Source organism: Jaculus jaculus, chromosome 1 (assembly GCF_020740685.1).
Source record: "Jaculus jaculus isolate mJacJac1 chromosome 1, mJacJac1.mat.Y.cur, whole genome shotgun sequence".
In the NCBI taxonomy this organism is placed as follows: Eukaryota; Metazoa; Chordata; class Mammalia; order Rodentia; family Dipodidae; genus Jaculus; species Jaculus jaculus.
The window spans coordinates 155,619,698-155,646,783 of record NC_059102.1 but is presented as its reverse complement, the minus strand read 5'-3'; the positions used below and the strand labels follow the sequence as shown (position 1 = coordinate 155,646,783).

Sequence of the window (27,086 nt, the reverse complement as noted above, 5' to 3'; positions counted from 1 at the left end):
GGTTTGGGCAGCAAGCATTCACTGGTCAAGTGCTGCAGAGGCAGTTTCAGTCTAAGCTGAGCAGCTGCTTTGCTGCTGAACCCCAACCCACACAGTGTTGTTAGACCACTTTTCCTTAAACACTACCATTTCTACCCTCCACCCAAACTCTTCCATCTGTTGGCAGACCAGCCCCTGGAGAGGAGGGCTGGGTGTTCACTGCAACCTTCAGCTCCCGTACCACATGCCTATGTCCACTATGACAGCCAATCCAGAACATGGCCCCTGATACTGCTTTTTGTGAAGCCTGGTGACATCTCTCCCCCTACCTGGGCATACCAAACTGAACCCCAGAGGTACTGATTTCAGTCAAATACCTGGGCTTTGCCTACCCTGTGGGATCAAGTTTAGGCTCCCTGCACCACCTCTCAAGCTAAGGCGAAAGGACCTCGAGCCCTGGGCTGGGAGCACAGGCTCACTAACTTCGTTCCTCTATCCTTGGGCCCTCCCATAAGGGCCTCTGTATCTTTCCTGCACCCCTGGGGTACTGCCATGGCCTAGTTGAGCAGGACTGGATGACTCTCACTTCAGCCTGTGGTTTCAACAGTACCCTACACATGGGTCAGGAATCTTGATGACATGCACCTAGGCCACCAGTCACGTGCCCATCTTTACAGCCTGGGCAGACACCTGTGGTTGTTGGCTCTCACTCCAGCCTCTTTACAAGGACTGTGGTCTGCACAGCCCTCAACTGTTGGGGTCATATTCAACCCACCTAGAAGCATCATTATTAGCATGGGGCTGGGCACTGGGCTATGAGCCCAATCAAGCTGGACAGACAGATGAATACCAGTTCCCATGGAAAGGCCAAAAAGAAAGAAGCAAGCAAGCTCTCACTAAGGTGGGAGGAGTGAGACTAGGGCAGACAGACATGTTCCCTAGTTGAAAAGGGTACTTTCACAGAGCTCCTGGGGCAAGTGGCACTCAGACATGGAACCAAGATCCAAAACTTTTATTGGCCCTCCACACAATGAGGGAAAAGGTCTCCAGGTCCCCCAGTTCACATTCCCCACAGGCCCTGTGATGTTCTCTAGAGAGGGACACAGGGCCTCAGCTAGAGCTGCTATGTCTCCTAAAGGCAGCCCACTGCCTCCTTCCCTCGAGGATGCCCTGCTCCCCTGTGGGCAGCCTGGCTGCTTAGGTGAGTAGGTAGGGCAACGGCACTGTGGTCAGGCTGGATGTCCCCTCTCAGAACCCGATCCCTCAGGGCTGCTGCCCCTGTTGCGGAAGTGCTCTCTGTTCCGCTTCTTGCTGCCATGGAAGCCAACAGCCTCCATCCCAGGGGGTCCTGGAGAGGACCCAGGATGGGCAACTCCTGATATCCCCACCTCCTTCAGCCCTTGGGGAGTGCTCCACTCCTCACCCTCAGCACCTGCCAAATGGGTCAGCTCCACAGAGCCCTCACTCCCTGAACTGGGCACATCCCCCTTCTTTAGGCCCCTCTTCCGCTCAGCTCTGGCCTCCCTAGCTCCTACCGGTTTGGTGAAGACCACTCTCCCCTCCCCAGAGCTAGAGGGGTCTTGGTTGAAGGAGGGCACATAGTCATTGGGAGCCACCTGACTCCGCGAGCCCAGGAAAGCCAAAGCAACGTCCCGATTGCCCTGCTCGCTGGCCTCCGCCACATCTTCCAAGCTGTACTTGGTCCAGCGCTCAGGATGTGCTACATAGTCAGGGACAGGGGGCACCTTGGGCAGACCAGGGCTCCCATGCACTCTGCCCAGGCCGCAAGCTGTAGGCTTGCTTGAGGGCACCATGGGGCGCTTGAAGCTGCCATTATCGCTTATTCTAGCTTGGGGCACAGAAGCCGATGACTGCCGAGCTGCCCCCTCCAAACAGTCAAAGATGCTGTGGCTCCGCTCGGAGAAGGTGGAGCTCATGCCTCGAAGGTGGAAAGGCTGTACTGCAGAGGGAGCAACTGCAGGGGGTAAGGGAGGGTCATCAGGGACAGAGTCTTCCTGGGCCTCTCCAGAAAGACCTTCCGGGGACAACACTTCCACCTCCACACCACCAGGCAGGCTGAGGTCCGAGTCGGAGTCGCTGAGGGAGACGGTGTCAGAGGGCAGGGTGTCATCCTCTGGGGCTCCACGAGCCTCTAAGTCAGGCGAGGTCTCGCCAGCCTGCACCTCGGCCATGGGGACGCGGGTCCCGCCACACCTAGAAAATAAGCAGCCCAGAAGTCGCACGGAGAGTGTGAAGAATTAAACCTCTCCCACAGACCCACCGTGTCCCCCAGGAAGCCTCTATCCCCCAGACCCTTCCACTGGCCCGTCGACCAGGCGTCTCCTGCACAGCAGAGACCTGGTACATGCGCTGGGGGACTTAAGCTGTGCCCGCGTGTGCAGCGGCTTGCTGGGTGGGCGCTAGGGAAGAGTTATCGACCATGACATTGATACTCTCACGGTATCAGTGGGAGTACGTAAAGGATGCGCGACGGAATCCGGACCCGGGCGAGGCGCGAAGGCCCGGCGGGGGAGCCAAGCGCATGCAGGCATGCGTACGCGTTAGGCACCCTACAAGCCCCGGGAAGTACCGGAAGGCCCGGTGGGAAAGGGTCGGCTCCCCAAGTCTGTTTGGGGTTTGGGCACTCGCCAGATCGTGGCCCGAAGTTATCGACGATGACCGCTCCGATGTCTGTGAACTAGTGACGAGCGGACCCGGTGGCAGCCGGCTTGTTTCCCTTAGCGTTTCTCAGAACCCCACGGATCAGGCCGCAAGCACCACCCATCCTCGCTCGGCTTTCTGGGAAAGCGAGTCCCCACGCGGCTCAAGTGTCGCGGCCCTAGGGCCCAAGAGACTACATCTCCCATCAGGCAACGGGGCATCGAGCGAGGCCTGCCGGGATGCGAAGCCTGTACGCAGGCGCCATCCTCAGAGAACGGGGTGGGTCCGGAAACCATTCCGGATCTGACTGAGAAGGAAGAGGCGGAACCAAGGTTGCGCTCCTCACCAAGGTCCAAGAAAATCACAAAGGCTTGGGGGCTCCAGCGCCGCCTGGACAGTGTCGGCCCCGAACAGGAAGTGCGTCATTGTTTACTATGGGAGCAAGCCCATTCCCTCGAGCACTTCCGGTCCTGGCCGGAAGCGATGCAGCTGGCGCTTCGTTATCAAGGGACGTCCGAGGTCCCCTGCGGCTTCTCTGTTCCGGGGGTCAATGCAGATGCTTCGTGGAGCTCTGCGACTCCGTGCTGCCCCGTCGCCGGTCCGCCCAGCCTGGGGGCCTAGCCTCAGATCTCCCGCAGCCATGGCCATGTCAGGCTCTTGCGGAAACAGACGACCGGGGCCGACTTCAGCCCGCGGCAGGCCTCACACTCGTGTCCACCAGGCCGCCGCTCTGCCGGGCGCCGACCTCCCGCGGCAGCGCCTGAGACGGCCGGCTCACTGGTGCCGTCCTCCCTCGGGTAGCCAGGGTCTAAGCGCTTGCTGCGACCCTTCCTGAGGACGCTGCTAACCTCCCTCCTCGAAGTCCGCGCTGCACGTGCCCGCGGAGCCTCGCAGCGCGGGCAGTAGGAACTGATCAGACCACCAGTCCGAGAACAGTGCCGGGCTTTAGCTCCCATATCAGCCTTCCTGGAGTCTGCTCGGCTTCCTTTCCCCCAGAGGTCAATTAAAGACGCGGGCAGAACCCATGCAAAAAGGGAAAAGATTGTACGGGAGAAGAGGACTCTGAGGTCGTGTGGGCTGAAGTGTCTTCCCTCACCACGAATGTTTCCAGGCACTTGGGAGAGGACAGTGGTCCAGCTTTTCCTGTGCTGACCCTCACCCCAGCACATTGTGACCATTGTGTCACATGTGAGAGAAACTCACACGGAGTGATCCCCAAGTCTCCCCATCACTGGGCCCACAGTCCCTCCCAGACCAGCTCCCCCTGTGCCTGGCAGAGCTCAGAACGGAGTCCTGTCTCCAGCACTGCTGTGTGTCACAAGAGGGGATCTGACAGTCCCATTAGCATGCCTGATTTTCTCCTTCTTTATTAAATGACTGTTTCAAGATGTAATTACAGTTGCAGGTGACATGTTAGAAAGGACAGGTGCATTGAAGGCATACGAGTGCTCACAGACCCAGCTCTCGAAATGGGGGCAGGAGAGGGACAAGAATTAAAAAGATGTGAGCGGTGCAACCCACAGGGTGGGTAGAATGGGTGTCAACAGACCAGCCCCCTTATTGAGCTACACAGCCTCTGGGCAAGTGTCCCTGGGGCAGCCTTGGCTCAGCAGGCAGAGCTCCCCCAAAGGTCCCTGATGCACAGGGTCCCCAAGGCCAGGACCAGCTCCACCTCACACAAGCCACTTATATGGGATGTCAGCCCCCAAAAGGTAACAGGAAAGTTCAGAACAAAAAAACTCTCAAAAGTATAAAGGCTAAGTGTAGCAGAGTAATACAGAAACATTATGTACAAGGCCATGACCCCCTAGCAGCCTCCGGTCACTATGGGGGGGAGGGACACTGCGGGGTCCCTGTGGCCACAAATGCAGGGCCTCAGTACACAGAGCTGTTCCGGATGCCACAGCACAGCACCATGCTCAGAATCATCTCGAAGATCTGCAAGAGATGGGAGGGATGCAGTTAGCACCTGGGCTTTGGGAGGAAGACCACCCACCTACGGGATAGAGTCCCCTGTACCTACCATGATGACAGCCACCACAATGGCAGCGATGCCAATAAGGTAGAGCTTCCCAGAGAAGAGCTCGTCGATCTTCTGGTGGCAGTTACCCTGCGGAGATGATCACAGTGTGGTAAAGAGCTGGCCAGAGCTCCAAAGCCCGAGAGAGGCAGGTGCAGTGGCTTACCTGCCATCCACTCAAAAGCAAACACAACTACCCGGGCATGCTGCCTGTGGCCTGTGGCCTTCACCACAAGGTCAGGGTGATTGGTATCACTACTGCTTTAGGGTCACTGGTGGAGGGACACATTCATAGCAATTTCCCAGTATGCTGCCGCTGCTGACCCAGGCCATCAGAGTCCCCACTGTTTGAGGAGAGCTGTGAGTCTGTGAGGACCTCTATCTTCCTGGTGGGCCACATTGAGCTCCAACCCAGTCCTACAGGCAGAATATCTCTGACCTGGGTCGTATATGGATGGTCCCTAACCCTCCTCCCACAGCTGGAGAACCCTCCCTCCCCTGTCCCCTGTCCACACCTGCAGATTGGTGAGGATGGTGCTGCCTGAGGGACACAGGTGGTTCCTCAGCACTGAGGTGGTCAATGCAGTCAGAGTGTTGGAGCCACAGCAGTTGAGCTACAGAGAACAAGGGTGCTGTGGTCAGTTCTAGGCATGTGGGAAGGTCATCCCAGAGCTCCAAAGGATGGAAGGGAAAGGCCAGACACACCCACACAGCACACTGACACTCCCAGATGTATCCAGGGACAGCCTTCCACTCTGAGGCACTGTTTCAGACACTCCTCTCCTAGCCCCAGGCAGTCAAGGCCAGCTAGGTTCCTAGTAGAGGATCTGGCAGTCACAGAGGTGGAGACCCCCAGACAGGCTATCCCCTGCTCCTGAGTTCTGGGCCAAGGAAGAGCTCATCCACAAAGACCACAGACACACACCCAGGATCCCTACAGCCTGGCCCCACTGCCCAGCCCAGACACACCGTCTCATGGAAGGTCTTCACCACAGCCTTGGCATTGTTGGCATCGTCATCCACCACGGCCTGCTGAAGAGCCTGGTCGTAGAACTGCTTTACATCCTTGGCAATCTGGGGGAGAAAGCGTGGTCACAAGCAGCAGAAAACTGTCTACAAGGGCACTCAGCTTCCCCAATGTTCTCAGACTGATATTGCATCCTCCAAAGAGCTCCTGAGACCCTCCTACCAGATGGGGCCCAGAAGTCCAGAGAAGCCCAAAAAATCATGGTCTGAGAGCAACCTTTTGCCCGAGACCTGGGCAGAGAGCATTCCTCACTCCCCAGTGGCTCCCGAGTGAACCCAAGCTCACCTGGTCTTTGTTGACGAAACCCCAGATGCCAGCGGCCACCTCACAGGCAAACAGGATCACGAGGCAGGTGAAGAACTGGGGAAGAGGAGAGGTCAGGCTGGGGGCAGAGCCCAGGCAGCGAGGGCCTGGCCATCTACAGAGGGCAGGTTCCCATGTAGCTAACTGCTCTGTGACGGGGGGCTGGCAGTGTCCACCAACCCATGTCCTGATTAGGAATGAGCCATATCAAGCCACAAAAGACAGAGGCTGACACAACCCCTATTCCAAGATGTCCAAGTGCTCAGTGGCCACACTCTGTAGGATGCAGCTGGTGTAAGATGGGCTTGGGGACCTACTGGTGGCAAGTTCAGATGACCACAGCCTTCACAGAGGTGCTTACAGCAGTGTGCCTCCAACCTTGACCCACCTTTCCCTACCCCCCTTTCTGCCACACTCACAGCAAACTAGATACGAAATGTGTCTCCGTCTCCCCATCTGGGGACACTGGAAGGCTCCCCACTCCCAGGCTGGCCAGGCCCTGGATAGCATGGCTGGGCTTCGGTTCCACTAGTGACCAATGTGCCCAGGTCACTGAAGTTGCTTTTAGGGTAACACTTACCCACCCCCATGGGATTTGTGGCTTTCTGTGTATGCATGTGTGGATGCACATGTGGAGGTCAGACAGACACAAGACTTCCTCTGTGGCTTCTCCACCTTACTTTTGAGACAAGATCTCTGTGAAGAGCTCACCCATTTGGCTAAACTAGCTAGCCAGCTAGCACTAGGGTTCTCCTGTGCCTCCACAATGCTGTGATTACAGGTGGGCTACTGTGCCCATCACTTTTATGTGGGTGCTGGAATTGCATGGAAAGAACTTTATCTCCTGAGCCATCTCCCTCAACCCCAGGTTGTGGCCATTTTAGAGAGAAATGCTCTCTTTGGACATTACCCTTGAGAGCCACAGTCCATGGACATCACCCCAACAGGAAAACCAGAGCACTGAAATTCTAGGGAAGACAAGGGCTGACCAGCGGAACCTGCTCCCCAGCTCTGGCCCTGGACTTACCGTCCCCAGTAGGCACTGAGACTCCTGGATGGCTCCATAGCAGCCCAGGAAGCCAACGAACATCATCACAGCCCCCACAGCGATGAGGATGTAGATGCCTGCAAGGCGGAATGAGGTGAGAACCCCAGGCACCACAGCCTAAGGTGCCAACACGACACTCCCACGTGAGCTCCTGCCTACACCAGGCCATCCTCTCAGAGGGCTGACACCACCACCAGACAGCTGAATGGCACCAATGCAGAGAACACTGGGGATCTGTGCTTCAGATATGCACTGCCCCATGGGACCCACCATCTGCTCCAGCTCCCAGGAGCCCATGGGGCTCCCTATGGGGACTGCGAAAGACCATCCATCACACATCAAGGTGGTCCTCAAAAGCATCATGGGGGTCACCAAGAACCCCTAGCAGCAGGTAAAGGGGAAGGAAGGAGAGGCCATGACAGACACATAGCAGCCCACCACAGGTGCCCCCATCTCAGGGTCACTAGTGTCTGAAGTATGGTGTTCTGTGTGGCTGCACTGGGGAGGGGCAAGGCCAAGAGCAGAAGCCTGCTGCGTGTGGCCGATTTAGTGGTAGGGACAGCTAGAGTGGAGTGCCCTCCTGATGTCCCACACCAGCTGGGAGGGCAGACTACATATTCCTGAGGAGCAATATGAGCCAGTTAAGTGCTGGCTGGGCCATGTCCCAGTCTCGGTGCCCAGAAACCCCCTGAACATTGTGAAAGGCCACTGTGTCTCTGCAGAGCCCTCCCAGTCTCTGGTCCTTCAGCAGACTTGGCCCATCCCCCAGTCTCCACAGCAACGATACTGAGCAGCCCAAGACTCCCTGCACAAAGCAAGACCCATTGTCCCCAGCCTGGCCAGTGCTAAGGAGAAGGGACCAGGGTCAGGACCCACCACCAGGATTAGAAGTAGGCCAGCTCTAGGACCTAGCTGCCTCTGGCTGCACTGAACACACTTCAAACGAGAGATACCTGGTCAAGTGGTTTCCCTGAGGTGGATCACCCTCCAACTGTCCTCAGACTCAGAAACCTCAACCTCAAGGTAAGACAGGATCTGTCACTAAGTCAGGCTCACTCAGGGGATTCAGGCAGGGCACCTACACCCATGGGCCTTGGTCCCAGAGCTACTCTCAGGCACTCCTAGGCTCAGGCTTCTCCCCAGCACATTCCCCTGTGTGGTATCCCATGGTATTTCCCAGGGTGCTGGGCAGGTTCCCAAAGCCAGCTCTCCCCTCTTCTCAGCACCAGACAAAGCGCCTTTGTCAGGGCCACATCTGCTCCCAGCAGGGTCCAGCCCAGGGACAGTGGGAGGGGTTTCAGAAGGCCGATCCAGAATGGGCAGGGACATGGTGGCCAAAAGAACTGTGAGCAGTTCCTATCTGTGGGCACAGGCCCTGCCATCCAGCTTGTCTCCGGGTCTAGGACCCGAGGCTGCTCCCAGCACCAAGGAAGTCATAACCATGCAAAGCCAGAAGGCCAAGCAACTCCGGAGCCAAGGCCCAGCACAGCCCATGGTGAGAACTTAAGCCTGACACCTGCTTCTAAGACTACTGCACCTGCTTGGAAGGGTTCGTTTGCCCAGCAATGCCTCCTGCCACACAAGCGCTTGGCATGACTACACAGCATCACCTTCCGGGCAGCAGTCCTGGCTGCTGAGCCTGAAGCCCCAATCCCGCTTGGAGAATACCCAGAAATATGCCAGACACTGAACAGAAAGCCAGCCTCTGCATAAGCCCCTGGCCTGCAGGCATTCCCAGTGCTCAAGATGTTAAAGAAGGCTGGCTATGGTGGGACCCTCCCCCCACACAGCCACGCCCAGAAACCACCATTCCCACAGGTTCCTGCTGTAGAGGCGGCCAGGCTCACCCTGTTCATGTCGCCTAGACCCAAGCCCTGTCCATCTTATCTATGTGAGGGCCAAAGGCAGGGTGGTGGGGGGGGTGACACTAGAGCCTCTGGCTACCGTAGGGCAGCTGGAAAGGTAAAGGAATATAGGAGGAATTTCTTGAGTCCCCTCTCTGTAGCCAGGCACGTCTTCCAAGCTGGGGGTAGGGAAGCAGAACCAGACACCACACAGATGGAGGATCCACACTGGGCCCCCACTAGGAGCTGTGGAGCAGGGGTCTGTCCTTGAAAGGGCAGAGACATCTCCAAATACTTCCAAAGTTCCCAGGGTGCCTGGTTCCCCTCCAGAGGACGGGGAGAGTTGCTTTGCTCAACACAGGATGGCAGCCCTCCCTCCTGCTCACCCTGCTTCTGAGGAGGAAAGTCAGGCAGTACTTATTACGGTGCCTTATAAGGAAGGTGTGGTGGCCTGGCCTACGTGGGCCTGGGGGAGGGGCCTAAGTCACCCACTGCCAGTCCAATCTCCAGCCTTCCCCGGCGTGGGGCTCCACAACTTCAGCTGCTGCCAGGCAGGCATCCAGCCCCACCCTGTCCTGGGAGCCTCATCAGAAATACCCAGTTAAAATAAGCAAGATCCCACAAGGCCTCTGGCCTTACCCAGCTATTGCCCTTCTGCCTAGTCTCCTCTCTGAAGAGATCTGAGGGGTCCCTGTCAACACCCGCCCCCCTGCCACACACCTGCTCTACTCTCCTATCCCCAACAGCCTTCTTGGCAGAAAGCCACCCTGACTAGTGCATACCAAGCCTATGCCAATGCTAGTTCTGATGAGCCACCCACCAGCCGTAGGTCCCCAGTCACCTCCTGGAAGTCCTCCCTGAGCATCAGTCTAGTTCCTTCTCTGGGCTCATGACCAGACCCTATTCCGTGTCACTCACCCACATAGAAGGTGCTGGGTGCTGGCCTGTCTCCCAGCTCCAGGTAGAGCAGGCTGGTGGTCTGTGGATCATGACGCAGCCACAGAGCCACACCCAGAATCACGCCTCCAGCCAGCTGTGGAAAGAGTGGGAAACAGTGTTACATGGAGGTCAGGGCACCTTGGGGCATAAGAACTCCACAGTGCTGATCACCTACACCAATGCTGCTTGTCAGGACGTGGGCAGAGACCACAGCCTGGGCTGTCATTTGGGCTGTGACTCCCAGCAAGGTTTCCAGTCAGACACAAGCCACGCCATTAAATTTGCACTTCAGGTTCAAGTGTACCCCAAATATTGCATGACATATACACACAAAAAATTTGACTAGGCATGAAGTATTTTTATCCGCTAAATCTGACCAGAGGCCACATGTAGCCCTGGGCAACCAGGATGCTGGGTCCTTCTCCAAGAAGGTATCCTCTGTAACAGTCCCGAACCTGTATGGGGACTGCCAGTCGGGGAGGTTGCTGAGAATCTTATGGTGGGGACACCAAGTTTTTGCTGCCAGAAGGGTCAGATGAGCTAATGCTACCAGACCCCAGCAGGGGAAGCTGCCAGGCCTAGCCTACAGTGGCTTTGGGGGTGAACTTCTAGAATGGGAAATGGGGAGGCAGTCTGTTTCTAACCTAGGCCTCATCCTCCCCACAGAAGCCTAGGGTTCACCCCAGCCAGCCAGCAGAAACCTAGAAACCCAGGCCAGATAAAGCACCAGATGGCCCACTTCCTGCTCCAGGGGCCAGTCAAGAGACGAGTTCAAGACAGTGTGTCCTTGCCACCCTCTAAAGGCCCAGGGAATCCCCAGGCAGGCTAGCTCTGAGAAAGTGGAGCTATGGAGCCCATCTACCCACCCCCAGGATTTTGCATCCTGCCTCACCCTCAGAGACAGGCTGACCCCCACAGAGCACCCCAATCATCAGCCACTGGTCTTAGCCCATTCCTAAGTAAGCTTTCAAACCATTTTCACATTAGTTACAGCAGGAAGGACGGAGCCCAACTTCACCAGGGCCCTGGAGAGGTAGCTGCTGCCCAGAGAGCAGGCATGGGGTGTAGGGCAGCACCTGCTGGTGGAACGGAAATGGCGTAGAGGCTGGGCCCCTAAGGGTGCTCCCATGAGCCAAGGCCTCAGTGACATCAGAGGTCCTGGGGACTTCTAGAACCCTGCAGGGACAGACAGCTCCCTGCTCTTCTGTGCCTGCATGCCCTTGAGAGAGCAGGAGCACCACCAGGGCACGGGGTGGTGGTGGTGGTGGCAGGCAGCCCCAGCAAGCAGCAGCAGGCCCCTTCTGAGTTGGCTTGAGGGGAGGAGGTGATGAGCCTGAGTTGTCCTGGTGACTCCGGCTTCCTCAGAGGCTTTGAAACGTCACGTATTTTGTCTGGAAACTGGTCTAGAGGTCGCACTGAGCTGTTCCAGGGTTGGGGGGGGGGTTGGTGGCATGCACCTCCCAACTGTCCTGTGTTCACATATACTTAGCAACAAACCCCGACTCAACCACAGAAGCTACAGAGCAGCTGGCAGTTTGTCCTGCCATCCTGTGCCTGTGTGCCCACCTGCAAATGGCTCCAGGAAAGAAAGGCACACAAGAGACCACAGCCCTCCTGACATTGTGAATCACTAACAGAGAGGCACAGAGATAGTCTCAAGTCACCCACTACAAAAATCAAACCAAAACTGCGACCAAGAGGGCAAGTGGGTCCTGGGGAGCAGCCCCTTATGAGAAAGTTAGCCTGGTACCTCCCAATAATATGCAGCCTTCTGCCTCAGATATTTACATGTAAAACAAATATATAATGTGCCCCAAAGTTCCCCTGTTGAAGATCCCAAGTGGGGACAGCCTATAGATCCTATGGCAAGTGACTGGGGGTGCATGAGGTGGGAACCTGCAGAAAAAAGACACTGATCTGGCAGGACAGCATGAAGGAAACTCCAAACAGTTATGCTGAATGAAAAAGGCAGAGGAGGAAGCTGCAGGCATCTCTGTATGTACAACAGCAGAGAAATACAAGTTTAAAGTTCCTTCACAGACAGCAGAGCATCAGTTCTGGGATGGGGAGGGGCTGGAGGATGGCAACAAGGGCCCCCAGGTCACTTTAGAACACCTGTTCACTCTCCTGACAGTGGAAATGTGTGTGCGTTATGTATCAATCACATCTTTAAGAAGCTGTTCAACCTTATCCCCATCTTCAGACCTGAGGCCTTGCATTAACAACTTCCCAAGCTCAAGCAGAGGCCAGGTATCCCAGTGGCCAGCAGCACCTGAACATGCACATCGTGTCCAACCTCTTAAAATCTGTGGAAACTAATAGTACCCCAATGTCTCTCTCAGATACTTGGGGTCACCTCAATCTTTTTCAAAGTTACTCCTCACAAGTACTCACCCAATTCTGCTCCCACTTCTCTAAGTAACCCAAACCCTGGCATACTTCCATCAGCCTTGTTCATTTACCCACCAGCAATTATTGAAGTCAAAAGGAACATTGATCTGGATGTGGTTGTGCACGTCTTTAATCCCAATACTGGGGAGGCAGAGGTAGGCGGATCACACTGAGTTCAAGGTCACCCTGAGACTACAGAGTGAATTCCAGGTCAACCTGGGCTAAAGTAAGATCCTACCTCAAAAAACCATGGGGGAAAAAAGGAACATTGTTGTTAACCCACTACTGGAACATTAACATAGCAGGTATATCCACCAGCTTGGGTCACTCCCACTATTACTCTATAAAAGCTACATCTAGTACCTTGAAACCCTACCCTCAAGATATAACTTCTGACTTACATACCTAAGAATATAGCTGATAACCAGAAAACCTAAGTACTGAAGTAACTCAAGATATAAACATCTCTACACAATAATATAAGAAACACAAAAAAATCAAGACAACATGATTCCTCTAAAAACTGTAACTCCAACAGTGACTTCCAATGAGACTAAATTAGGTGACCTGCCAGAGAATTCAAAAGAATGATTTTAAATATGCTTGAAGACATCAAAGGAATCAACTCCTGAAAGAGGGCATAGGACATCAGCTTAACAAAATAAGGAGATTGATACAAGAATGTAAGGAAATAGTAATTCTGAAGAAACACCAAACTGAAACAATAGAAATTAAAAACACAGTAGTCAAATACAAAACTCGGTAGAAAGTCTAACCAATGGAAGACAGAGTTATCTGGGCCTGAAGACAAGGTGAAATATCTAGAACATTCCAACAAAGAGAAAGACAAACTAATAAGGTAGGAGTAGAAATTTCAAGACACTTGGGACACTATGAAGAGCTCAAACTTAAGAATTCTGAGTATACAAGAAGGAGAATTTCAATCTAAAAGCATGGTAAGTATTTTCAATAAAACTAGAGCTGAAAATTTACCCCAAGTAGGGAAAGATATAGAAGGCATTTAGAACACCAAACAGACAAGACCAGAAAGGGATCTCTCCTCCCCATATGGCAACTAAACTACTAAACATACAGACCAAAGAAAATATATTAAAAGCAGTAATAGAGAAATACCTAACCACTTATAAAGGTAAGCCCATCAAATTACTCAATACAAACTTTAAAAGCCAGGAGAGCTTGGAATGATGTATTACAGGTTCTGAAAGACAATTACCAACCCAGACCTACCACATCCAGCAACACTATCAGCCAAAACTGAAGGAGAAATAAGAACTTTCCACAATAAAAACAGGCTAAAGGAATACTTGACCACGATAAGCCAGCTCCACAGAAAATCCTTGAAGGGATCCTTTGCACTAAAGAGAAGGAAAAGCACATACCTGAGACCACAGGAAAGAATAAACCATGCCTGAATAATACTTAAGAGAGTAACAGCAAATGCTATAAAATTAAGAATGACAGGAATAAATATGCATGTTTCAATTAATAACGCTTAATATCAATGGTCTCAAATGCCCCAACCAAAAGATACAAGTCTGTATCTTTGCAGACTGGATTAAAAGGCAAGATCCTTCTGTTTGTTAAACCAAATGGGCCTAGGAAACAAGCAGGTGTAGCTGTTCTAGTGTCTGACAGGATAGACTTACAACCGACATCAGTTAGAAGAAATAAAGACAGTCACTTTATACTGATTAAGGGAGCAATACAGCAAGTGGAACACTAGAATTCTAAACATATATGCACTGGGCATGGGTGCATACAATTTCATTAACACTACTAGACTTAAAACAAACACTTCTAGACTTAAGGTCACAGGTAACACCAACCACAATAGCAGTGGGCGACTTCAATACCCCACTCTCACCAACTGACAGGACATCCTGGCCAAAAATAAGCAGAGGCATCGGGACTGAATGACATCACAGGACAAACATTCCACCCAAATGCTGCAAAATACACATTCTTTTCAGTGGCATATGGAATGTTCTCTAAAATTGACCATGTATTAGGACACAAATAAATTCTCAGCAAATACAGGAAAATTAAAGTAATTCTTTGCTCTGATTTCAATGGGATAAAAACAGCAAGAAAGACTACAGAAAGTATACAAACTCATGGAAACTGAACAGTATGCTACTAAATGATGAATAGGTCATTGAATAAATCAAAAAGGAAACAAAAAATTCATAGAATCATATGACAATGAAAATACAACATAACAAAACCTATTGGATACAATGAAGGCACTCATAAGAGAGAAATTTATTAACTCTGAGTACTTCTGTAAAGAAATTAGAGGTCAGGGCTGGAGAGATGGCTTAGCGGTTAAGTGTTTGCCTGTGAAACCTAAGGACCCCGGTTCAAGGCTCAATTCCCCAGGACCCATGTTAGCCAGATGCACAAGGGGGCGCACACGTCTGGAGTTCATTTGCAGTGGCTGGAAGCCCTGGTGCACCCATTCTCTCTCTCTCTCTCTCTCTGTCCCTCTGCCTCTTAATCTCTGTCACTGTCAAATAAATAAAGAAAAAAATTAAAAAAAAAATTAGAGGTCAACACCTTAAGGTCTTGGAAAAAGAAGAAGTAATCAAGCCAAAAATCAGCAGACAGAAAGGAATAATGAAGATCAGGGAAGAAATTAATGAAATGGTAGCAACAACAACATATTTGATTCTTTGGGAGGATAATAAACAAGATTGATTAACCACTACCAATTCTGGCCAAAAGAGAGAAAACCCAAATTAAGAGATTAAGAAGACACTATTACAACAGATACCAATGAAATTAAGACAATCATAAGGACATACCTTAAAAATATATTCCACTAAAATGTAAAATCTTAAAGAAATGGATGAACGTCTAGATATATATGACTTATCAAAATTAAAGCAAGATATGATAAACATATAGACCTATTACAAACAATATCAAAGCAGTTATTTAAAAAAAAAAAAACTACCACTACAACAAATCCAGGCCCAGATGGACTCACTACTGAATTTTACCAGATTTTCACAAAAAAAAAATGCTTCTCAAAATATTCCACAATTTCATAAAAAAAGGAACAGTACCAAACTCCTTTTATGAAGCCAGCATTGCCCTGATACCAAAACCAGGTAAAGACGCAACAACAACAAAGAAAATTACAGACCAATCTCCCTCATGAACATAGATGCAAAAATTCTCAACAAAATACTGGCCAATAGGATACAGGAACATATCAAAAAGATCATTCACCTTGATTGAGTAGGTTTTCTTCCAAAGATGCAGGGATGGTTCAACATGCACAAATCAATTATACTATATAAGCAAGGACAAAAATCACATGTCCATCTCAATAAATGTGAAAAAGGCATTTGACAAAATCCAATATGGCTTCATAATAAAAGTTCTAAGGAAACTGGGAATAGAAAGAATACATATAACATAATAAAAGCTGTTTGTGATAAACGTATAGCCAACAATATGCTGAATGGGAAAAATCTGTAAGCATTTTCACTAAAATTAGGGACAAGACAGGGTGTCTATTTTCTCCATGTTTATTTAATACAGTACTACAGTCAGCTACAGCAGTTAAGACAATTGACACAAATAGGAAAGCAAAAAGTCAAATGATCATTATTTGCAGATGATATGATTCTATACATAAAGGACCCTAAAGACTGTGCCAGCAAACTGTTAAGAGTTGATAAATGTTTTCATCAAGGTAACAGGATACAAAATTAACATACATAAATCAGTAGCCTTCCTATATATCAATAACAAACATGCTGAGAATGAAATTAGGGAAACGCACCCATTCACAATTGCCTAAAAAAAAAAAAACACTTTGAAATAAACCTAACTAATGAAAACTATAAGAGTTAAGACAGAAAATGAAGAAGACACTAGGAAATAGAAAGATAGTCCATGTTCATGGATTGGAAGAATCAAGATTATGAAAATGCCCATCTAACCAAAAGCAATCTACAGATTTAATGCAATCCCCATCAGGATTCCATCAGCATTCTTCACTGAGATACAAAAAAAATTCCTAAAATTCATTTGGAAGCACAAAAAACCTTGAATAGCCAAGGCAACGCTGAGCAACAAAAATTAGGCTGGCAGTATCACCGTACCTGATTTTAAGATATATTACAGAGCTATAGTAACAACCAATAGCATGTACTGGCACAAAAACAGACACACAGATGAACAGAACAGAACAGAACAGAGGACCCAGATGTAAACCTAGGCAGCTACAGCCATCTGATTTTTGACAAAAATGCCAACAATATTCACTGGAGAAAAGGCAGCCTCTTTAATAAATGGTGCTGGAAAAACAGGATACCTATTTGTTACAGTATGAGACTATATCCTTATCTCTTTCCATGTATAAGAATCTATTCCAAATGGACCAAATACCTTAATATCAGACTTGAAACTCAAACTGCTAGAGGGAACCTTGTCAGGGACACTTCAACATATAGGCTTCGGTAATGGTGTTCTGAATATAACCCCAGTTGCCAAGGAAATAAAACCACAGATCAACCGCTGGGACTTCATGAATTACAAAGCTTTTGTACAGCAAAGGACAATGTGAGTAGAGAGCAAAGAAGTAACCTACAGAATGGGAGAAAATCTTTGCCAGCTATACATCTGACAGAGGATTAATACCCTGGATATGCAAAGAACTCAAAAAACTAAATAATAGACAACCCAATCACAATATGGGCTACAGAACTGAACAGAGTTCTACAAATGGCCAATAAACATCTAAAAACATGTTCTAAATCCTTAGCCACCAGGGAAATACAATTCTGAATAACTCTGACATTCCCTCTTGCTCCTGTCAGAATGGCTACCATCAAGAAAACAAATGACAATAAATGCTGGTGAAGAAGTGGGCAAAGAGGAACCCTTCCACATTGCTGGTGAAAATGTAAACTGGTATAGCCATTGTGCAAGTCAGTGTGTGGAGGATCCTGAGAGAGCTAAAAATAGATTTATCATATGACCCAGCTGTAACACTCTTTGACTTATACCCTAAGGATGCCACACATTTACTATAATGCTACGTGCTCATCCATGTTTATTGTTGCTCTAGTCACAACAGCTAGGAAACAGAACTAGCCTAGACACCCCTCAACTGATGAGTGGATCATGAAGATGTGGTACATTTATATGGTGGAGTTTTATTTAGCACTAGAAAAATGAAATTATGAAATGTGCAGGGAAATGGATGGATTTGAAAAAGATTATACTAACTGAGGTAATCCAGGCCCAGAAAGCCAACACAGCATGTTCTCTCTCATATGTGGATCCTCGCTTCAAATGTTTAGATTTGTATGTGGGTTAGAGTAAAAGTCAGTAGTAGAGGCCAGGAAGCTAAAGGGACAATGAGGGAGGGAGCAGAGGATAGTGGAGATGCAAATAAAGGGGCAAAATACAGAGGGTCAGGGGAGGGGATGGCAGAGAACAGGGGATAGGAGGAGGGTTAATCAGAATTAAAAATATTATAAATAAACCATATGGAAACATACTTCTTCACTAGCTAAATAATGTGTTAAGTAAGAAAGAGAGAGAGAGAATGTGTGAGTTTGGGCAGAAGTATCCTGTGGGGGTGGGTAATGGTCTACTCAGAAACCATAGAGTGTTACAAGAAAATTTCGGTGCCAGGGATGAGAAACCCTCCAGTGAGTTGTTAGTTAGGGAGGCTCCTGGGGCCTAAAACATTCAAGGTTATTGCCAAGGCTCTTGGTTGCTCACCAGACCTATATGGTAAGACACTATTGCTGAAGACACCACACACTTGGACTGCAAGTCACTAAGAAATCAAGCTGGAGCTGAGCTGGAAGCCTCCTCTCTGTTTCTAGTTGTCCTCATGACATAGCTGGAAATAACTATGCAGTCTGTTGGGGGAGAAAAGTCAGCAACAGTCTTAAACAGCAGTTGTCCCTGTAAGTGTTATGGCTGACCAACCAGGCCAAATATATACCAACTGGTGCATATCTATTATGGCAAAATCAACTACTCTCTGAATAGATTTGAGGCCTGCTCCACAGGAGGGAATTCCTGCCTGGTACTGAAAACCTACTCAAAAGCCTATGGCTAGGGAGGGCATAAGTTCGAGGAAGAAAACTGCTACCATTGTCTGGCTAATGTATATATTATGCCCACCAAACTGCCCTCTAAATACTTAAGCCCATATATTAATGCTACTGTCATTTTTGGTTAGAGAAGCTGATCTTTTCTGATGGTGGTGACCACTAGGGTGATTCAAAATTGACCCAAGTACTGAGAGGAAATGACAGTGGAGTGTTTAGCACTGAGACCTCTCTATCATATCCTCCAAAGCTCAGGGACCATTGTGGAAGAGGTGGCAGAAAGAATTTAAGAGCCAAAAAGTGGAAGGAGTGCTTTTCAATACTGTCTTCCAGACACAGGGTGGCTGTGGTATTCATAACCTCACAGTGGCTAACGCTACCTACACAAGACCTGCCTGATAGGAGGGGAAAAAAATGATGAGATCAAAATAAAACAGGAGAGACGAGTTGCAAAGACAGGTTTCAGTGGAGAAGGAATTCAGCAAGAGGAAAAGACAGGTGATGGGAAGGGATTAGGATCATAGCATATTGCCAATATGTATGGAGGTTGTCAATAAAAGGTAAAACAAATATGAAACATGAATACCAAATAAAAAAATGAAGCCAGGTGTGGTGGCAAACACCTTTAATCCCAGGACTTGGGAGGCATAGGTAGGAGTTCCATCGAGGACAGCCTGGGACTACATAGTAAATTCGAGGTCAACCTGGCCTAGAGGGAGACCCTACCTCGAGAAACCACAAACAAAACAAGCAACAACAACAATTTAGCAGCACCACTAAACAGAGTATCAGGCAAAAAGGTCTAGGGTGCCCAAGCCTCTGGCTGCATCATTGAAGCCAGGTAACCTCAGATCTATCTCAGCCTCTGTGCCTCCCGCATGCTCACTGGTAAACGGGAAACAAAGGTGCTATGCTCAGTGTTACCAAACCTAGCTCTCAGAAGCGCTGAGGAGACAATGTCTTAGAAACCACAGAATCCAAAATGTCTTTCCTCACCCATTCAGGGTTTGAGTCGCTCGGGCTCAAAGCTGGTCCGTAGGAGGTGGCTCAGCCATCTGGCGAGCAAAGTGCTCAGGTAGCCTGTCCAGGTTCCTGGAGCACTCTTTGCCAGAGGACAGAAGGGCATATTCATGACTTTATTCAGGACTCTGCTGCTTCCTTCTTCCTGAAGACTCACACATAATGAGGGGGAGCCGCCAAGCACGCTGGGTCCCTGCCCAGTTTCCCAGAAGTGGCTGAAAGGAACGGGCCTGGGGCAGCTCTCTGCTCTGTGCCAGCTGCCCGCCCTAAAGAGGGCCAGATCTGGGATTGTGACTTCTGGGGGTGGGAGAGGCTGTCACCCAGCCTGGCCTGGCCAGCCTGTATGATCATGCCCACATGCTCCTATGGCCACCCTGAGACTACATAGCAAATTCCAGGTCAGCCTGGGCTACAGCGAGACCCTACCTTGGAAAAGGAAGAAGAAGAAGAGGAGGAGGAGGAGGAGAAAGGCCCTGGGTAGATCAAGCAGGAGGCCCTTCTCTCACTTCTGCTTGCTCTTTTAAATAACAGCTGGGCACACGGCCTTCCACAGTTCCATGAAGGCACAGGCAGGAAAAGGGTCTGGGCCCATTCACAGCTATCTGGGTACAAGGTGGATACTAGGAAATACACTAGAAATCACCTGCTTGCCTCCGTGTCAGGGAGGTGCTGGAAGCCTGTTATAACATCCCTTAGACAGGGATTGGGGTGGGCTCAGGGCACCCTTTCACTTGGGTCATTGCATGATGACCCTTTGTACTCTACCCACCACAGGAAAGCTGTGCCTCATCTGGCCACTAGAGACAAATCCAAACTCCTCTTTGGGAACACAGGACCTACTCAGGCCTTCCCAGGCACGGAGCACTTGCTGTGGAGGCTCAGGCAGGAAGGAAGCTGGAGGGTAGGGCAGGAGTCCTCACTGCAGCCAGGAAGCTCAGCTTCTTTCCGAAGGCTCCTCAACTCAGGAAGCCACTGTCCCAGTGTCTAAAAATAGGTAGCAGGGCAAAAACCTAGCCCTGGGGCCCCACTAACAGGCTGGGGGACGCAAGGAGCCAGGACACGAGCACAGGCTGTGGATAACACCCTGCTCTCTTGAGGCACAGGGGACCAGGCTGGGTTCCTTCCAGGGCCGAACGTCATGCCTTCTCGGGCCCCTATCCCCAGGAACCCTCTCTGCACAGCAGGGCACTGAGGGAAGGGTATGTGGACCCAGTGATCTACCTGAGATGGGCACAGCAGGGTGGCCAGGCTGCTCAGATCTATTTGCTTCAGAACAAGTTCGGGAAGGTGAAGGGAGATTAGGCTCCAAGAGTGGGTAGAAAGGCCCTGGGTAGCTGGCCATGGTGGTACATACCTTTTATCCAAGCTCAGGGGAGGGGGGGAGGCAGAAGTAGGAGGATAACTGAGAGTTCGAGGCCACCCTGAGACTACATGCTGAATTCCAGGTCAGCCTGGGCTAGAGCGAGACCCTACCTTGGGAAAAAAAAAAAAAAAAAAGATGAAGAAAAAGGAGGAGGAGGAGGAGGAGGAGAAGAGAAAGGCCCTGGGTAAATCAAGCAGCTACCTCTATGTAGCACCCAAGAGGCTACACCTGCTGCCACCTGGGTATGGGCCCCTGCCCTAAGAGTGCCCCAAGCGAAGGACCCAGGGCTGCGGGATGGACAGTAGCTCTACCTCCATGCTGCCACTTCACTTCATGTCTGGTTGCCTGGAAATCTCCTCGGTCTCCTTATCACCCCAACCAGTCTGTGAAGAGCCCAGCAGAGCGTCACTTCTTAGGAATGATTATCAGGGTTCCTGGGCTACAGAAGACTGTTCTTAGTGGCTGGGGTCAGCTGCACCCCTAGGTGGGAAATAGGAGCAGAGCCTCGAGCCAAGCAGTGAAAGATGTAAGCGGCGACATGAACTCCCCCAGAACCCTTGGAGGGGTGGCAGCTAGCTGTAGTCTGCCACAGACCACAGACCCTCTCGAGCCCAGGGTCCCAGAGCTCATCCCAGGAAGGTGGGGTGGCCTTGAGCCCTAGATGGAAACACCTCATCAGCTGCGGTGCGAAGCCAAACGTGATGCCCAATCACAGGTGTTAGCATAGACCCCAGCGTACCACAGATGGACCCACTGTGAGAGGCGGCTGACAAACTAGGTTGACAGGGGGCATAAGCCATGCATGACGAGATACCACATGGGGAACCACAGGGCATCCATAAGCCCCTCCTGCCACAGCTGGCTGGCTCCTGCCCCCATCCCACCTCTGGACGTTATCCACTCCTGGGCTCTCTCAGCCCCTTGCCTGGAGTCATAACTCAAGGTGCGTTGGGGCTACAAAAGTCTGCATATCGGGCTGGAGAGATGGCTTAGCAGTTAAGTGCTTGCTTGTGAAGCCTAAGGACCCTGGTTCAAGGCTCGATTCCCCAGGACCCACGTTAGCCAGATGCACAAGGGGGCGCACGCGTCTGGAGTTCGTTTGCAGTGGCTGGAAGCTCTGGCGCGCCCATTCTCTCTCTCTCTCTCTCTCTCTCTCTTCCTTCCTCTTTCTCTGTCTGTCACTCTCAAATAAATAAATAATAAACCAAAAAAATTTAAAAATAAATAAATAAAATTTTTAAAAAAAGTCTGCATATCCTAGCTGAGATGCTCCTCCAACTCCTCAGCCCTGGCCAGACTTCCCAAGCAAGAAGGCAACTGTCCCCTCCCAAAAATACTCCTTTGTAGCCACACTCATAGCTAGCCTAAGAAGCCCACTACCATCACAGCCTCCCAAAATTGAGGGCTCACCTGGAGGACCCCCCCAAGTGATCTCAAATGATTTAGCCCATGCCCAGCAGCAGGCCGCGGGGGAGGGGTGGCTTGGGTTAGATACAGAAGTACAAAGTGCATCTGTGGGGCTACCAGGGGCTCTCAAGCAATCAGTACAGAAAGTGAAAGGCATGCCAACTCACAGGACATCCTACTGGACACAAGAAGGCCACTGGGGGTCAATTCTGGAGATGTCATCCACCAGGAGCCCCAAGAACGAAATGGATGACCCCAGGAGGTACACAGTCACTCAGAGCTCAGTGTGTCCTGCCTGGACCCCAGATGTCAGGACCAGAGTGACTGGCACCCCAGCTTCTCTCCAGCCCTACCCTGGGCTACGTAACCCCCACCACCAAGCTTTCCTCAAATCCCAGGCTTGTGCAAGGGTGGCTGTTGGCTCTTCCCCAGGCACCTGGACTCTAAGCTTATTGACTTTATGATCAAAGTCCCACCCCTTTGCTGGATTTCAAGTGCTGGAGTGAGGGCTTGGGGGAGGGCTGGTTGGCCTCCAGAAGCAGGGGATGAATTCCATTTCTAGAGGCAGGACTGAACTAAGGCCAAGGTGGGGAAGAAAGCCTACAGACCAAAAAGAACAGGGTGGGTGCTCTTACTCTAAGGGTGGCAGTATGGAGGTACCCGAGTAGACTACTGGGACCTCCAAACCCTCTACCCACTTCTTTGTTCCAGCTCTGTGCCCCCCACTGCTCAGACATCCTCTCTGAAGCCAACCTGCTGAGGGACAAACCACAGACTTCCTCTTTTCAGGCAGTCCAGCCCCAACACTGTCTCCTCAAAGGTTGTCTCCCCAAAAGCCAGGCAGCCAGACAGCCCGGGGGCACCAGGGAAAGTCTGATTGCCCACCAGTGAAACCAGGCACAGGAAGTCTCTTGTCCAGCCCAGAGCCTGACTGGATTGCAGCCCCTCTCTCCCGGAAGGAAGGAAGGCAACAAACAGCTAGGTGACAGACAGTCATGTGCTGTCTGGAGAGTTAAATGACTGTTAGAAGACTGTAATCAGCCTCATTCATGTTGGGCTTGGCTGCCCAGGCCACTGGATGGTAGCCACCAGCGCCCTAGGCTGGTGGAGCAGCCAGTCCTACCGGAAGGATAGGCAGACGTAGCATTCCTGCCAGCAAGGGCTGGTGGCACCCTTCGTGGGCTTCCTGGCCAACCCCAGGGAAAAACCACTGGTAATACCCATTTCACAGATGAGGAAAGTAAGGGTCCCCAAGGGGCTGACAGGAGATAAGCAAGGGACAGGGGACCCTTGCTCTCCTGGCCTGCTCTCAAGAGCAGGAGTCAGGGGACCCATCCCAAGGGACAAGTGTCCCATCTTCTTGCTCTATCCCGTCTCACCCAAGCAGGAAGCTGAGGACCCTACTGGCCGCAAAGACACATCTATGCAGAGGGGGCCAAGTTTATCTCTGCCCAGGGCTGCCAGTCTCAGCACCGGTTGGGCAACAAGGCATGGAGGCATGACATGACTGTATGTGTTCACATGTACAAGAACTTGGCTCCTCCCTAGAGAAGCAGCTGGGGTCCCTGGAATGTCCCCTCCCACGGAAAAGCCATTTTCTTCTCTAAAATGGAACTTTTACAAAGGGCCCATCTAGACATGCCTGGTTCTCACTTCCAGCCTCACAGCCTATAGCACTGCGCCACGTCCACGCGGGTCCTGCAGGGCCTCTTAGGCGCCGGAAGTCCGCAACCCCCCCCCCCCAGGCATTTCCTACATCTCTGTTCAGCTATCCTTGGCTATGATCCCTGCTAGACAATGTATCCAGCATCCATTTCCTGAACTTTCCCTGTGCCAAGCCCCTTTCTCTGAACTCCAGTGCATTAACTGATCTGTCCACAACTCTAGAGACAGGGACCCTAAAAAACTCCACTTTGGGGTGAGGGAACCCAGATCCCAGGACCAGAGCAGTGGCGCGGGGCCATGCTGGGCTCAAACTCAACCGCACTATGATGCTCTCAGCGGCAGAGTCATCCCCACCACAAGGAGAAGGGCCTGCTGCCAGGGTGGTGCCCACCAGCTACACCTAGCTCTGCTCTGTACCCTTCGCCATTGCAGGGCCAAATGGGTGGACGGTATACGAGACTAACAGGATACAGTTCTCACTACTCTGAACTGGGTGGGCCCCTGGGAGAAGTAGGGAGGGGCCTCAGAACCGTTTCCTGGAGCCTCAATAACGAGGGGCCCCCAGGGATGTGTTGGGCCTCCATCCCAGTTGCCTAAGAGACACCAGCCTCACCCATCCCCTGCCACCCAGGGAGCCTGGGGGAGGGGCTCCCCACAGAGACAGGTGGGTGTGCCAAAAGAAATAGAAGGGACCCTCCTTCCTGCCTACCTACAGCTTCCTGCAGTTTCCTTCCCCACATCCTGGTTCAAGAGCAAGCTGAGGGATTCCCTGGGTGTGCATTTAACTCCTCCTCGCCTGGACCACTACAAGCAAACATTGATCAACAAACGGGATCCTGCCAAGGGCCGCCCCCCACCCCAGGACCACGCAAAGGCAGGGTAAGCTCATCTTGGTCACCGGTGTAGCTCCCTGAGGTCTCCATGACTCCCTACCCAAGTCCTCTCAGCACTGCCTGGCTTGGGGAGGTGTGTCACTCTTCACCACTCTTTTCCCAAAGAGTTCAGTCCAGTCTCTGTATATCCCGACCCCAACGTCTCAGACCCATAGACCCGCCCTGAGATCCTCAGCATTCCAGATGGAAAACAGATGTCTCCAGTCCCACACACTCACTCGAGGGGCCATTTTACAAGTTTGCCCTCCTCGTCTCAACTTTGGAAGGCACAGACTGCCTCAACATGGCTCCATTCCTCTCTAGCAAGAAGGGGGAGGTCAGCCTGTGCACTGCAGGGAGGAAGAGTGGCCTAATGCCCAGAGGAGTGGCTGGCACCACCCACTCGATCCCAGCAGGCAAGCTGGGAAGACTCTCCACCCCTCCACAGTCCCAACACCCGCAGGAAATGGAAACAAAAGGCCCTAACACCAGAGGTCACGTCCCAGCAGCGAAGACAGACAAGTACCTCATGCCAGAGACACCTGGGGACCCTCAAGTCTTACATCCCAAGATGACACATGGGTGTGTCCCTCTTTCCCAAGTGGAAATCCCAGCCCAGACCTTCTGCAGTAGAAGAAACCCAAGCCACAGATGTAGACAGGCCCTTTCATATCTGTAAGGGCCACCCTCGCGTGTGCCAACTCAGAACGGAGTGCCTCGCGCCCTCAGAAGCCTCCACAGCTGGGGGCCCGGGCCCCTGGGAGCCGGAATCTGTGTGGGCGAGGAGGAGGGCAGCTCGGCCCTCAGTACTTGGAGTGGATCATAACGTTTGTCAGGGAGCCCGATCCCATTAATGGAAGGCCAAGGGGTGGATAACACCGAACTGGAGGGTGAGCAAGGCTGGGATAAGAGTGGGGTGGACATCCCCAAGACATGGTTAGAGTGTGCCCCCCCCCCACCTCCAGGTCGTCTATCCAGAGGCAGTGTCCAGGATTAGCTCATGGGGGGCGGGGCTCCCGGAGCCCCGCCCTCGAGCCCCTTCGGGGGCTGGCGAGGAAGGGTGGTCCCCAAAACCATGACCAGAAGGGCTGTGTGAGCCCCTCCTCTGCTAAGGACTCTGAGGTAGGTAGGCAGGCCTCTCTCCTCAGCACTCAGCGAGTGACAGGCCAGGAGAACCCCCCCCCACCCCCATGCCCCAGCCGGGCAGCGGTTCTGGACTATGACATGAGGAGGTCCGAGCCCGGAGCTAGCAACCCCCCCTTTATTCCTGTATTCCTGGGGGCTTCGGGGTCCCGATCCCCCCTCCATCCCCCCCCCCCAGCTCCCCGGCCCGCGTCCGGAGCCCACAGGTGGCGCCGCAACTTCACCGCCACACTGCGCCCCCTTCGCCGGGCCTAGCGCACAGCCGGGCCTGCGCGAAGTGGGGTGCGCCCCGCCCCCCCCCCCCCCCCGCGGACGCTCACCCAGAAGACGAAATTGAAGACGAAGAGCAGGTATTTGATGCACTTGGTGCAGCCCTCCACCCCCATGGCGGCGCGCGGCGGGCGGCCTGCGGAGCTGGAACTGGTGCGTGGTGGGGGGAGCCGACGAGCGGTCTCGGGGGCGCGGGGCCGGGGGAACCGGGGTCGGAGGACGGTCGGGAGGCCGGGGAGCCGGAGTGACCGGGTCGCCGAGAGAGGGGCGCGGACGCAGCGAGGGCTTCGGGCCCGGCGACTGGAGAGATGGTCTCTGACACCGACACAGCTGCGCGCTCTCGCCCCAGCCGGGCACGCGCCCCGCTCCGCGCCGTTTATAGGCCGCCTCCGCCCCGCCCCGCCCCCGAGGCCCCGCCCCCAGCAGCTCCACCCGAGGCCACGCCCACCTCCGCGGGGCGCCCTGGGGGGGAGCGGACGGGGGGGAGGCGCGGGGGTGCTCGGGTCCTGTAAGCTCCCCCGCGAGGCCTCAGAACAGCAGCGCTGAAAACTTCTGCACCTTGGTGCAGCGCGGACGTCGCAGGCCCCGGGACGCGACTTAAAACTGCAGTTAGGTCTCCAAAGCCCGCGGGCAAGCCTGGGGGGCTGGCTGTAGTCTCAACACCCACAGATGCCCCAAGAAAAAGCTCGGGGTCCCTCCCTCCCTTCCGCAGGTGCCTCGGAAGGGACCGAGGGCTCCAGAGTGGAGGTGATGCGGCCAAGTGCGAGGCTTTCTTCCAAAGATAGCACGCTTTGTTGACGCCGCGCTCCCCCAGGCATCTTGGGTGGGCCTGAAAGTCTAGGATGGGATTCCATTGTCCCACGGAAGGGGCGGGTCTCTGGTTTGAGACCCCGGAGGGAAGAAACATTGCCCCTGGGAAGGTCACCGCGGTGCTCAGTGTTGTGACGTGATGGGGTACCTGAAGCGCCCATAGGGGCACCTCCAAATACTGTGTTTCATGCTACTTTGGCGGGTGCCACTCCAGGGGCCC

At 52.3% G+C, this 27,086-nt stretch overlaps 2 protein-coding genes across 3 annotated transcripts; both read right to left on the bottom strand.

Annotated features, from left to right (window-relative positions):
- Window positions 1–976: 976 nt before the first annotated feature.
- On the bottom strand, window positions 977–2,800 carry Tssc4 (tumor suppressing subtransferable candidate 4). Of its 2 annotated transcripts, none has more exons than XM_045156269.1 (2): window positions 2,570–2,800; window positions 977–2,193 (listed from the first exon to the last, which is right to left on the bottom strand). In XM_045156269.1, the coding sequence occupies exon 2, from the start codon at window positions 2,169–2,171 to the stop codon at window positions 1,209–1,211; it is 963 nt and encodes a 320-aa protein (XP_045012204.1). In that variant the 5' UTR covers window positions 2,172–2,193; window positions 2,570–2,800; the 3' UTR covers window positions 977–1,208. The 2 variants fall into 2 exon arrangements, with proteins under 2 accessions (XP_045012204.1, XP_004653968.1); XM_004653911.2 differs by having other exon boundaries at window positions 2,629–2,799.
- Window positions 2,801–3,981: 1,181 nt separating this feature from the next.
- Cd81 (CD81 molecule) lies at window positions 3,982–26,410 on the bottom strand. Its single transcript, XM_004654223.2, has 8 exons — window positions 26,107–26,410; window positions 9,801–9,915; window positions 7,018–7,115; window positions 5,973–6,047; window positions 5,630–5,734; window positions 5,176–5,274; window positions 4,664–4,750; window positions 3,982–4,578 (listed from the first exon to the last, which is right to left on the bottom strand). Exons 1-8 carry the CDS (start codon window positions 26,170–26,172, stop codon window positions 4,516–4,518), a joined length of 708 nt encoding a protein of 235 aa, XP_004654280.1. The 5' UTR covers window positions 26,173–26,410; the 3' UTR covers window positions 3,982–4,515.
- Between the last annotated feature and the right edge of the window lie 676 nt (window positions 26,411–27,086).

Excerpts from the sequence above, each read along its gene's own strand:
- Cd81 (XM_004654223.2), bottom strand. The coding sequence starts at position 26,172 with ATGGGGGTGGAGGGCTGCACCAAGTGCATCAAATACCTGCTCTTCGTC. Across the intron at positions 5,735-5,972 it reads GTTTCGTCAACAAAGACCAG|ATTGCCAAGGATGTAAAGCA; the intron begins GTGAGCTTGGGT and ends TTTCTCCCCCAG. Across the intron at positions 4,751-5,175 it reads CCATCCTCACCAATCTGCAG|GGTAACTGCCACCAGAAGAT; the intron begins GTGTGGACAGGG and ends TCATCTCCGCAG.
- Tssc4 (XM_045156269.1), bottom strand. The coding sequence starts at position 2,171 with ATGGCCGAGGTGCAGGCTGGCGAGACCTCGCCTGACTTAGAGGCTCGT.